At 41.4% G+C, this 13,513-nt stretch overlaps 1 protein-coding gene across 1 annotated transcript in view; it reads left to right on the top strand.

Annotated features, from left to right (window-relative positions):
* Positions 1 to 5,114: 5,114 nt before the first annotated feature.
* Positions 5,115 to 13,513, top strand: part of LOC139160248 (butyrophilin subfamily 3 member A1-like) — a 30,749-nt gene continuing 22,350 nt past the window's right edge. Inside the window, exons 1-4 of the mRNA XM_070737932.1 lie at positions 5,115 to 5,177; positions 5,481 to 5,575; positions 7,722 to 7,817; positions 8,907 to 9,082. Of these exons, the coding sequence (XP_070594033.1) occupies positions 5,503 to 5,575; positions 7,722 to 7,817; positions 8,907 to 9,082 (345 nt within the window). The 5' untranslated portion in view covers positions 5,115 to 5,177; positions 5,481 to 5,502. The remainder of the gene's footprint in view (positions 5,178 to 5,480; positions 5,576 to 7,721; positions 7,818 to 8,906; positions 9,083 to 13,513) is intronic.

Here is a 13,513-nt window from a genome sequence, read left to right as displayed (position 1 = left end):
ATGGCTAATGACCACAAATACGTCTTCAGACAGTGCTGGCTCTTCGGCTTTGAAACAGAGATGAGCACCATCCCCCAGAATCGGGAACGACTAGCACATATGTGCAAGGGAAACCTTTACCTTTAAATTACCAGCAGGTGAATTACATAAGCCCAGTATCCCTGTAGCAGAACGAAGACTCGACGAAACAATGTCGTCTGGCGGAGCCCAGGGGTAGAGCCTTCTTTGTAGTGGCTCCGACCCTCTGGAACCAACTCCCTCCGGAGATCAGAACTGCCCCCACCCTCCTTGCCTTTCGCAAACTTCTAAAAACCCATCTATGCCATCAGGCATGGGGAAATTGATGCCCCCAGGGCCGTTTCATTTTACGTATGGTTTGTTTGGGATGCATGACTGTTTTTATAATAAGGATTTTAAACTGTCCTTTTTTTAACCATCAGATTTGTACTATGTATTATTGTTAGCTGCTCCAAGTGTCCGGAGAGGGGCGACATACAAATCTTAATAATAATAATAATAATAATAATAATAATAATAATAATAATTATTATTATTATTATTATTATTATTATTATTATTATTATTATTATTATTATTATTATTATTATTATTATTATTATTATTATTCTGGGAGAAAGGGTTGCAGGCATATGTGCATCATCCCTATTTATTCTCAAGTTATCCCTCCGAGGAAAGCGGGTGTTTTTGGCTCAAGATCTCCCAATATTTCCTACTTAAGCCACAATTTGAATTTTGGACCAAATCCAACATTGGCTGTCTTGGGCCTAGAAAGCTTAGAACTAAGACACCTTAAACATGATCTAAGTATTGCCCCACAAGATTATATGCTGCAACGTCCTGCCTGTCAACGACGTCAGGTTCAACCACAACAACAGATTCAAGCTCAATATTAACCGTTCCAAACTTGACTGTAAAAAATACGACTTTAGCAAAAGAGTTGTTGAAGTGTGGAACTCATTACCGGACCCTGTAGTATCATCCCCTAACCCCCAACATTTTATGCTTAGACTATCCATGGTTGACCTCTCCAGATTGTTAAGAGGTCAGTAAGGGGCGTGCATAAGTGCACTAGAGTGCCTTCCGACCCCTGTCCTATTGTCTCTCCTATATCCCATATATCTTTTCTTCTATCCCTATATCTTTCTTCTATTCTCTCATTGATTTATTTTATCCTATACTCTCTCTTCTATTCTTTCTCTAATTCTATTTCCTCAAAGGTGTCTTCTATTACCTTCATTGTGCATTATTGTGTATTGGACTAAATAAATAAATAAAATAAATAAATAAATTGGCTACTGGACTTGCCGAAGCTAAGTGTCCAGCGGGAGGGGAGCTAAAGGTCCCCAGCCAATACTGATGTATGATTTGCTGCTTGAATGGTTTTCCTGCACAATTCTGTAGGCACCTCAACATGGAATTGGCAACTCAGTACGGTATTGAATTGTTTCATATGGGACTTGGAGGTGCAATTCATTTCTTCCTGCTTTCCCATCTCTTCAAAGAGCTCAAATTCTTTAAATCTAATGAGTACACACCCTCGGAACAAGTTGTATTATTTGCTGTTAATGATTGTTCTTGCTTGCTTCATAGCCAGAGAAGAAGAAGAGGAGGAGGACAGTCGCTGCCAAAGGAAGAAGGGAAGGGAAGATGGTAGGAAACTGTCCGGGCCTTCATGCCAATTTCCTGGGAAATTTTTCCGGGCTCAGGTTCTTAAATACAAAATGATTCTTAAGAGGAGGCAGAAAAACCTTGAACACCCAGTTCTTATCTAGAAAAGTTCTTAAGTAGAGGTGTTCTTAAGTAGAGGTACCACTGTACTCAATAAATAGCCAAGGACCTTGACATGTTTTCCGAATGGGTAAATCCTCTTTTAAAGTTTTTAACAGAAGATCCATTCTATTGGACTTAGTGCACTGCAAGTAACCTTCAACTTTCAATCATTTGTTTAGTAACATTTGAAGTTACAAAATAATCGAAAAAAAAATATTATGTATGGCCATTGTTCAACACTTAGAACTGTTGCAACAGCCCCATAGCCATAAGCTCCTTAAAACCCACCTCTGCGGTCAGGCATTGGGAAACTGAGATATTCCTTCCCCCCACGCCTATACAATTTATCCATGGTGTGTTTGTTTGTATGTTTGGTTTTTAATAAGGGTTTTTTAGTGGTTTTAAATATTAGATTTGTTACATGCTGTTTTTATTATTGCTGTTAGCCGCCCCGAAGTCTACGGAGAGGGGCGGCATACAAATCTAATAAATAATAAATAAATAAATAAAATGGGCTTGTGGTCATCAGGAGTTGAGATTGATAAAAAGACACAACAAAAATGGGTTGAGTTATATGGATGCTGGTAAGCAACAGTCTTTCCCAAGCTGGCTATTTCAAGATCTGTTGAAACTTCAGATCCCCAAATTCCAAGTTTCAACTACCGTATTTTCCGGCGTATATGACGACTTTTTAACCCCTGAAAATCTTTTCCAAAGTGGGGGGTCGTCTTATACGCCGGATACTGATTCCGCCGCTTCTTTCTTCTCCGCCTCGCCTCCGCTACTCCCGCCGCCGCCTTTGCCTCTTGCCCGGCGGGGAGAGAGCTGAAGGAACGCGTACCAAAACCGGGGACAATCTTATTCTCCCCTGCGCGCTCCTCCCCGTGTGCCTTCACCTCCCAGCCCAGCCCAGCCCGCCTTAAACCCAATAACCGCGACAATCCAGCCATGCCTTCCCTTCCCGCCGGCGCCGACCAAGACGCGCACGGGAGCTTCGGAAGGTGCAGCCAGCTGCCAGAGCCCCGGGGGAGCCTTCCCGCGCACCACCCGGGCCGAGGGAGAGGGCCAAGCGGCGGCCAGCATGCCGGCTGCGGGTGGTCGGCCAGGCGGCCTTTTGCCTGGCTGGCTGGTCCTGGCGCTCTCCGGCACTCTGGCTTGGGCGCCGGCGCCGCGGGTGACGCTCCTCTGCCCGCCGCTCTGCCACTGCGAGGAGGACGGCGTGGCGCTCTCCGCCGACTGCTCCGAAGGGGTGCTGGGCTCCGTGCCCGCTGGCCTCGGGCCCTTCACCGCCTACCTGTAAGCCCCGCGCTGTCCGGCGCTTCGCCTGTGGCTTCTCCCGGGGAAGGGGGGGGGAAGGGCAGAGCTGCCTGCCGGAAATCCAAGGGCGACTTTAGCCGGATCCCCAAAGGAACGGAGGAGCATCTCTTTCTCTCCCTCCCTCTCTCCCACTCTTCCTCTCTCTCTCTCTCTCTCTCTCTCTCTCTCTCTCTTCCTCCGCCTAGCCACAGGGATTATGTCTGAGATGAATTTTGCAATTATATAGTGGGATAAGAATACCCAATTGAGATGGACTGAATCTATAGAAATTGCGGTGGGGAAAATTTGATTCCAAGTTTGTAGCTCTACTAAATGATATCCCGTCCATAATTAATTTAATAATTAAAGAGGCACAATCAGGATTGAATTTGCCAGGATTGAAAATTAGTAGTGACTGCTTGAGGCTGACAATAATGTCATCAAAACCTCAAATCTAAAGTTCAATCCAAAAAGATGCAGTATAAATTACGGTATGCTAAATTATCAGATCCAATCAGCAGTCATGGTTGCCAAAAAAGTTTTTTTTATAATCTTTTAAATCAAGGAAGGATTTCTGTCATATATGTTCTTTCAGTATTTTAATGGAATAGACTTTTGTTGCAAAACTGTTGGTCTCGATATCTAAGCATAGCTGGTATAGCTTATATGGAACTGCAGTTATTGGTTACATTGAGAGCAGTTTCCCAGTAGACCACTGTAGAGGTATTCAAGTATTCAAGTGAATTATGTGAGGTATTCAAGTGAACCTGGAAGTCAAAGCACCCATGTGCCATTTTTCAGGTTTTTTTCCCCACAATGTCTCTCTTTCTCTGTCTCCCTCCCTCCCTCTCTCCCATCCTTCCTCTCTCTCTCTCTCTCTCTCCCACTCTTCCTCCCTTTACCTCTCCCTCTCTCCCTCTCTCTCTCTCTCCCTCTCTCTCCCTCTCTCTCTCTCCCTCCCTCCCACCCTTCCCCTCTCTGTTTGTCTCTGTCTCTTTCCCACTCTTCCTCCATCCGCCTCTGTCTCTCTCCCCTCTCTCTGTCTCTCTCTCCCTCCCTCCCTCTCTCTCTCTCCCTCCCTCCCACCCTTCCCCTCTCTGTTTGTCTCTGTCTCTTTCCCACTCTTCCTCCATCCGCCTCTGTCTCTCTCCCCTCTCTCTGTCTCTCTCTCCCTCCCTCCCTCCCTCTCTCTCCCTCCCTCCCACCCTTCCCCTCTCTGTTTGTCTCTGTCTCTTTCCCACTCTTCCTCCATCCGCCTCTCTCTCCCCTCTCTCTGTCTCTCCCTCCCTCCTCCCTCTTTCTCTGTCTCTGCCTCTCTTTCATGTTTGATGACAAGCAGTCTTATGTTTTCCTGCTAAGCACCTGCATGTCATAAGCAGTTGAATTAAAATTATTATCATATTGAAATCAAATCTGATGGGTTTTTTTTTCATTTTTATTTGGTGTGCGTCAGAAGAGGGGTAGTCTTATACGGTGAGTATATCTCAAATTCTATATTTTAACTGGAAAAGTTAGGGGGTCGTCTTATACGCCGGAAGTTTCAACCAATTGTTTTGCAGATGCAGCCTAATATAGTGAGCAACAGCTGGAGAAGTCTAAGATACAGAACCTCATTTGAGAGCAGGTGGGAAAAGTTAAAAGCAGCCAATGAATGTAGAAACCATAACTTAGAACACTTAAATCACCACTTCATTACCTTCCTCCCACCAACTTCAGTGGCTGTTGACAATTGGTTTCTTTGAAGAAAAACTTAGATTGAGAACACTAGATTGGAGAAGGATGATAATAGATCGGTGGGTGGGTAGGTAGGTGTTGTGAGTACTCCTTGTCCACCTCAGGTGATGTCAGATTCTGAGGAGGATGAGCCAGGCCCCTCTGGATACTCTGGGCCAGGGGGTTTGCCCGCTGATGCAGAGAGTGAGAGTGAGGGACAATTGGTTTCTTTGAAGAAAAACTTAGACTTCAGTAACCGAGTTGTCGAAGCGTGGAACTCACTACCGGACTCCGTAGGGTCATCCCCTAACACCCAACACTTTACCCTTAGATTATCTACGGTTGACCTATCCAGATCCCTAAGAGGTCAGTAAGGGGTGAGTACAAGTGCACTAGAGTGCCTTCCGTCCCCTGTCCTATTGCTCTCCTATATCTCCTATACCTTTCTTCTATTGCTATATCTCTTCTTCTATTCTTTCATTGATATGTTCTATTACTATACCTTCTTTTCTATTATTTCTTAGATATATTTTACTATGAGTATCTCCTTTATAACCTTCATCATGTATTTTACTATGTGTATATAGATATATACCCACTAAAACCCTCATTTTGTATTGGACAAAATAAATGAATGAATGAATGAATAAATAAATAAATTTTCTCCATTGCTTCTGTAGGGAACTAGAGTTAGTAACAGTCATGTCTCTTTCTGCTGGCTTCCAATTCAGTTTGAACTTCCTACAAGCAAAGAATGTCCTGTCAAAGCTCACAGGTAAAGAAAAAATATATCCTGATTGTGATTTTGTTTTGCTCTTTCAAAACTTTCAGCTCTATTTTGTGCAAAAATATCTTGGCAACTCAAATGTCACCCTTTGATCATATGGTGCATATTTCAAACACCGCTTTCCTGTTAAGTATGTTTGCCGCCCTCAGTTATATATTTTTTAAAAGTTGGATAAAAAATATAAAGATAATGCCTTCATACGTTGCAAAACATTTCTTGCTGCTTTGGTCATCATTGAATCATAGTTTATTTTATTTATTTTATTTATTCTGTCAAGTATGTATGAGGAAATAAGTATAAGCAAAACATATAAACATACAAGTATAAACAGGTATAAGTCTTCGGAGAGGGGCGGCATACAAATCTAATAAATAAATAAAATAAGGATAAGGATAAGGAAGGCGTACAAATTAATGGGAACAATAGGTCAGGGTTGGTAGGCACTGCCAGGGTTCCAGATAGCATCGAAAACTAAATCAGAATCCGAGGCAAAGTATTCCTCAAAGTTCCAATTTATTCGCAGAGCCATGTTGGCACATCTGGGAGAAACCCAAATCTGAAATCCCAGTGGTTTCTCCACCCAGTTGAAAGTCCAGGCCCTTTTCCCCACACCCGCACTCTTGACTTATGACCATAATTGAACCCACAATTTCAGTTGGAAGTCATGATGGTCATTAAATGGGTCATCAAGTGACTACACTCGACTGTATTACTTTTTTTGTAGCAATCACAAGGCTTACATAGTGGTGGTAAAAAGAACACCATGCTTGTTAAGCAAATGGTACAGTTGCTAAGCAAACCCATTGTTTTGATGGGGAATCTTTTGCCGGAAGCTGGAAGTATATGCTGTTTTTTGTTTAAAATTCCATAAACTCTGGTCACATGACCACGGGACATTACAAAATGTCATCCAAATACACTCATATGACCATGGGCAGAATTGTAGATCAGGGCTGGGGGTGGAGGGGTGGATCCAGATGTTGGTACCAGAGGTAAGTTCCAGTTTTCTTTACTGCCAATTCACTCAGGGATGCGCCGTGCACATGTGCAATACAAACACAAAGCTTCTATATATTCTTCCGGGCTCTCTGGTAGGAACCTCCCAAAAATTCAAGGGTACAAATTTCAGACACACTCACGTTTGAAAATTCAAAACAATGTTCTTTATCACAAAATTCAAAATAAACTAAGCACTCTTTTTGTATTGCAAAGAGCATTCTTCCCAAAACAACCGGGTAGTCTGTACAATTTCCCTTAAGCAGTCATTAAGTACTTAGCTAGCAGCTGTGAAGAAACTTCATACCCCTTCTTCTTCCAATGAAGTGAGACACACACACACACGTTGCTCTGCTTTGGTTTCGAAAGCGTGAAAAAGCAACCAAGTCCAGCAACGCAAGATTCCTGACGAATTCCGATCAGATATTCTTCCATAATGGCCAAACCCACATGCTGCTATTTAAAGCAGCAGCCCTAATTACTGGAGCCCCACCCAAACACAGGTGGCCTCCCTTATTTCCTGTAATATGTTCTTACTTTGTCTCTTCTACACATAATTCTGTGCTTGCGTGGGTCCAAAACGTCATCATCCGAATCAATGGAAGATAAGGGAGATTGACTGCCTGGGCTGTGTGCCAAGCCCTCCTCTCCCGAGTCACTCCCACCTTCTTCTTCGTCCGAGGAAACTAAACTCTGAACTGATTCTGTCGGCAATAACACAGGCCTGTGACATGTTGAAGTTTCCCCTGTATCCACCTCCACATTCCCTGGGGCAGGAGATGGGCCAGAGCCAACCACAACACGGTACATGCACAGAAACAAAAAAAGAGATGAGGGCGTTGCCGAGAGAACTGGCCCAGGGGTATGGCAAGCCTGGGTCGCTGCCAGATTCAGGGATCTAGGCTACCAAGTTACTACCATTTCTATAGAACTGGTCCGAACCAGGAGGATCCACTTCTGGTTGGTACCATACCTCAAATCCAGGTAGTAAGTAAGGTTTTTTTTGAATCCATGGTAAATTGAAGACTATCTGTACAATATATGTGACAGCAAGTGCTAAATTATGCCCAGTTTTATGTCTAAGACAGTATAAACAATGCTTCACCTATTCTTGCCTTTGTGTTCTGTCCATGTTTAGGACTCTGTTGCATGCTCCTGTTTACACTGTGCCTTTTTGCTGATCAAGAAAATGGTGGAAGGGCTCTGGCTTCGCTTCCTGGGAATTGGAACAAAGGTAGGTGATGGGTTTAAATAAGATTGGAGAAAGGGGCAAAGGGTATCGTAAACATTGCTGGAATTTAAAGCATCTTGGATGAGAACAAAAGTAGGTGTCTTACTCCAAGATAGTTGGGTCAAGTGAACAATAATGCCAGACAATCTCACTGCAATGAAGTTTTCTTGCAATCGAGTTTGTTTCTGTTGTGTGTTTGTGTATTATTGTGATTGAAGCTGAAGTAGTGGTTGACAGGTAGGACACTGTAGCAGATAATTTTATGAACTATGCTTGGGTCGTGCCGAAGGCGGCATAGATCTAAGTTTTCTAAGCTCAGAATTTCAAGTCTTATTTCAAAAATAATTATTTTTTTTGTTATTTATTTGCAAAAATTCTTAGTTTGGCGATACGTATGACATCATCGGGCGGAAAAAAACGTGGTATAGGGGGAAAAAACATGAAGTATTTTTTAATTAATATTTTTTGAAAAACCGTGGTATAGGCTATTTGCGAAGTTTGAACCCGCAAAAATCGAGAGAACACTGTATGTTGGTTATTGTAACAGTTATGAACTATAAAGCCCTTCATGGCATCGGACCAGAATATCTCCGGGACTGCCTTCTGCCGCACGAATACCAGCGACCAGTTAGGTCCCACAGATTGCCCCCACCCTCTTTGCCTTTTGTAAACTTCTTAAAACTGACCTCTGCCATCAGGCATCAGGGAATTGAGACATCTTCCCCAGGCCTATATAATTTATGTATGGTATGTTTGTGTGTATGTCTTGTTTTTAAATAAGGCTTTTTTAGATATTTTAAAATATTAGATTTGTTATTATGTATTGTTTTTATTATTGCTGTGAGCCACCCCGAGTGTCTATGGAGAGGGGCTGCATACAAATTTAATTAATTAATAATAATAATAATAATAATAATAATAATAATTATTATTATTATTATTATTATTATTATTATTATTATTATTATTATTGTATGTAATGTATGTATGTATGTATGTATGTATGTATGTATGTATGTATGTATGTATATGTAAGATATAACCAAATTATAAATTCATTTGACTTCTGACGTTTTATCTCTCTTCTTGCAGCTGACGTGAAGTTTGACTCAAACACAGCAATTAAATCACTGGTTGTGTCGTCAGACAAGAAGACTGTGGAAAATGGGGGAGTCCCCCAAGTTGTGCCAGACAATCTAGAGAGATTCAATAGCAGTCCCTGTGTGTTGGGGTCTCCTGGATTCCGATCAGGGAAACATTTCGTTGAAGTGAAGTATGGGACACAAAGGGAATGGGCTGTCGGGTTGGCTGGGAAATCTGTGAGGAGAAAAAGTTACCTCAGACTTGTCCCCGAAGAACAAAGTGGTCTCTGGTGGCTTCGGCAACTGGAGCCTCAGAAAAGTTCTGGAGAAATTATTCTCCTTTTGTATTACAATGAGAGGAAAATGATTTTTAACCTGACTGGGGGGGTCATTATTACCGTGATTACTTAGGGGGAGGTGTTTCCCTCACAATTCTTTAAGGAGTTACAATTCTGGATTAAAACAAGGGACTTCTCTCTACACAACCTTTGAGGTGCCTGTTCAAGCATTTAATTGCTTTTTTGACCCCTATGACAATCATTAAGTGTTGTACCACATGATTCTTGACAAATGTATTTTTTTCTTTTATGTACACTGAGAGCATACACACCAAGACAAATTCCTTGTGTGTCCAATCACACTTGACCAATAAAGAATTCTATTCTATTATTAATAAATTCTGTTTAGCGACTGTTTGAAGTTACAACAGCACTGAAAAATATAACTTATGACCATGTTTCACAGTTATGGCTGTTGCAGCATTCCCATAGTCACATTATCAAAAAAAAAGGTCACTTGAGTCATGTCATGTCATGTCCCAGAGTCATGTCTGTATTTGTGACCTTCCAAAACCTTCCAAGAAGGAAAAGCAGTGAAAAAACTCGATTCATTTAACAACTGTGCTACTAACGTAATAACCGCAGTGATTCACTTGACTAGAAAGGCCGTAAAAATCAGGCAAACCTCACTTAACAACTGTCTCGCTTAACAATAGAAATTTGGGGCTCAATTGGGCTCATAAATCGAGGACTAAGTGTATATAATACTTTATATGTGCTGTATGTCCTATAATACTTTATATGTCCCTCCCCATCCCCAAACTGCCAAACAGCATTTAAATCCCAAACTTATTGTTCTGCCGGCGTATTTCAACCACCCGTAATTACAGGGTAATTAGTCCAGGAAGACACACACCACACGATAAAAGGAAAACCCAAAAATTTTATAAACAGAAAAACAGAAACAGCTCCCTTTTTAAATGTCAAAGGGATTTTCTGGTTCACAAAAGGCACAGGTTAAATGCAATCCAATTGCTCACCCAATAACTGGGAAATTGAGTCCAATTCTAAAGTCCAGAGAGTCCACACACAATCTTGAACAGCACAAAAACCATGATCTTGACAAAACAATGAATCAGATAAACTGCCATGAGGCTAAAACACCAGGCTGTGCTTTTATCTGTAGCACTAATTACAGCAGCCCCACCCAACCGCAGGTGACCTCATTTTCTCTTGTAATAATCCTTCAGTTGTTGTCTCCTATGCATCACTCTACGCATGCGTGGATGTGTCATTAATTCTTGTTCAGAATCCAGGGATGATACAGATGATTGATCTCCTCCTGGGCTGTCTGCCAAACTCCCCTCCTCCCTGTCACTCACAGTTCCTTGGTCAGAGGAGGCTTCGTTGGCAGATTCCATCTGGAGCAAAACAGGCCTGCGGCATGTGGATGTTTCCCCCACATCCACCTGCACATCTATTTATTTATTATTTATTATTTAGATTTGTATGCTGCCCCTCTCCGCAGACATTCCTTGGGGCAGGAGCTGCGCCAGAGCTAACCACAACACTTATAAGGGTTTGTGGCATGCACTTTACACTCTTTTGCATAAACAATATTTCCATTATAGGCATAAAGGTTTCTTGCAGGAAATTATGGCGAAGCCATGTTGAAGGTTGTCCCAGTAATATACCAAATCTGTTTAATCAATTGGACAAAGGGAATTATATGTGTATAATAAAGTCCTATAATAAAGTCTAAATTTTATTTCATCATTTAAATATGATCTGCTTCCAATTTATGTTTACCCTCCAAAAACAAAAGCTTCTAATTTTGTGTGTTCTCTTGACCAAAGTTATCACCAGGACAATCAAAACATTTCATTATCCTAATAAATGTGGAAATGAGCTTACGCATATGCAGAGTAAAATTTGATTCCCCTTACAGAAGCTTACAACCAATCACAACCAAAGTGATTCTCCTTGGTGAGACAAAGACAGAACGTAATTGACCTTGACAAAGTAGTTTGTGTCACTTTGCAGCCTCAACTATGTTATAAAATTACCATGGGTAATTTTCAGATGAGTTTACACTTAGCACAGTTCCAGTCAAGCCCTCTATCCAGATAACAGCAACCACACTCCTGAGGTTTGTTTTGGTCCAACTAAGGCAATTTCACAAATCTTTTCCCAAGGCTTTGATCTTCCAACAATTAAACCCTTTATTCTTTCTTACACAGAATATAATTGGCAACAATTACAAACAGGGATTGCATGCACAGTGAATTTCTCTAGGATGCAATTTCACATTCCAAGCTCAAAAGCTGGAGAAACATGGCTATAAATCTCTCTCAAGGCGTAGGGCTTTATTCAGTACCAAAGGCTTTGCTCAGTGTTCTTGTTATTCTAAATTAGCACAGTCTGTCATGGTTTATCAAAAGCTTACCTTTTCCAAAGATATAAATCGCACCATATTTCAATCATGCAGGTTGTCCAAAAGCACTTCTTTTCCACTACTTTTCAGGAAATTACGCATTCGCTATTTACATAATTCTAACAACTGCAGATTCAAAAATTTTACCCAATAATTTCTTCTCTTTGTTTTGCAAATCTCTTGAACCTAGGATTTACCCATGGGCTGTCAGATATTCTCCCATTATCTGAAGATGAACTACTTTCCATGCTAACTTTTAAATCATTGTCTCCTAAACTCTCATCCCCACTGCCTTCTGATAACCTTCTTAAATAAGGGTAAGCTAAAACCTCGGTTTCCTCGTCCTCAGAGTCTGATACTTCCTGAAGGCAAGGAACATTCACAACAAGGTTCAGGTAGCAAAAACATAAGGTAGCTTGCAGTTTGTCATCTTTGTGTTTGGGACAGTACAACTCTTCTTATTGCCTAAGCAAGGAAACCTGATTGGGTTGTGCATCTCTGTATATAAGTCCCCGGAGTTTTCATGGCAAGATTTCAGAAATGGTTTTACGTTGCCTAGGGGTGAGAGAGAGGAACTGGCCCAAGGTCACCCAACTGGCTTTGTTCTAAGGCAAGGCTAGGATTCAGTCTCACGGTTTCTGAAATTTTGCCAGAATTGGCAAAATTGAATAATTGAATGGAATGTTGAACACAATTGAATGAATTTGGGATGGGTGGGATGAACTTAACCAATAAATTGATAATTGGTAAAATCTTAATATGGTATCTGTTCTTTGGCTTTTGGTTTATAAGAGAGATAGATTAATAAATTCAGTATTTTGCGGTGTTTCTAAAATTCATCTGATTCCTTTCAGAATCTTGTGACAAAGACACATTATGATGACATATGTCAAGCATGGGAAATCTATGGCCCTCCAAATGTTCATTAAACTACAATTTCCAACAACATTGCCAATTGCGAAAGTTGTTAGAGACGGTTGTTCATCATAACAGCTGGAGATTCACAGATTCCTGCCCTCTGATATCAGTGTTCTTCAATGCAAAGAATTCTTCTGAAATTCACGAGTCTGCTCTGCTATTCTAACTTAACATTTAATCTTTATCACCACCGTTCTATTTGTCTGATCAAAATGAGATCACCTGCATGAATAACAATACGAAGGTTTTGTCCACTGCTCAGTTATCCATATGTTGTCTTCATTTTGCTACAGGGATACTGGGTTTATGTAATTCACCTGCTGGTAATTTAAAGGTAAAGGTTTCCCTCGCACATATGTGCTAGTCGTTCCCGACTCTGGGGGATGGTGCTCATCTCTGTTTCAAAGCCGAAGAGCCAGCACTGTCTGAAGACGTGTTTGTGGTCATTAGCCAGCATGACTAAATGCCAAAGGTAGACAGAATGGTATCACCTTCCCACCAAAGGTGGTCACTATTTTTCTACTTGCATTTTTTACGTGCTTTCAAACTGCTAGGTTGGCAGAAGCTGGGACAAGTGACAGGAGCTTACCCTGTGACATGACACTAGGGATTCGAACCTCTGAATTGCAGATATTTCAATCAACAAACTCAGCATCTTATTTATTTATTTATTTATCTATCTATCTATCTATCTATCTATCTATCTATCTATCTATCTATCTATCTATCTATCTATGATTTGATTTGACTTGTATGCCGCCCCTCTCCATAGACTTGGGGCGGCTAACAACAATGATAAAAACAGTATGTAACAATCCAATAGTAAAATAACTAAAAAAACCCGTATTATAAAAACCAAACATACATACAGACATACCAATTCCCCCCAGAGATTAGGATTGCCCCCACCCTCCTTGCCTTTTGCAAACTCCCACCTCTGCCGTCAGCACCGTTCCCCGTAGGCTGCGCGCGTGAGCACAAGCACGC

This window comes from Erythrolamprus reginae, chromosome 2 (assembly GCF_031021105.1).
Source record: "Erythrolamprus reginae isolate rEryReg1 chromosome 2, rEryReg1.hap1, whole genome shotgun sequence".
Classification (NCBI taxonomy): domain Eukaryota; kingdom Metazoa; phylum Chordata; class Lepidosauria; order Squamata; family Dipsadidae; genus Erythrolamprus; species Erythrolamprus reginae.
Note: the sequence above shows the minus strand (reverse complement) of the source record. Positions and strands in the feature narration are given on the sequence as shown.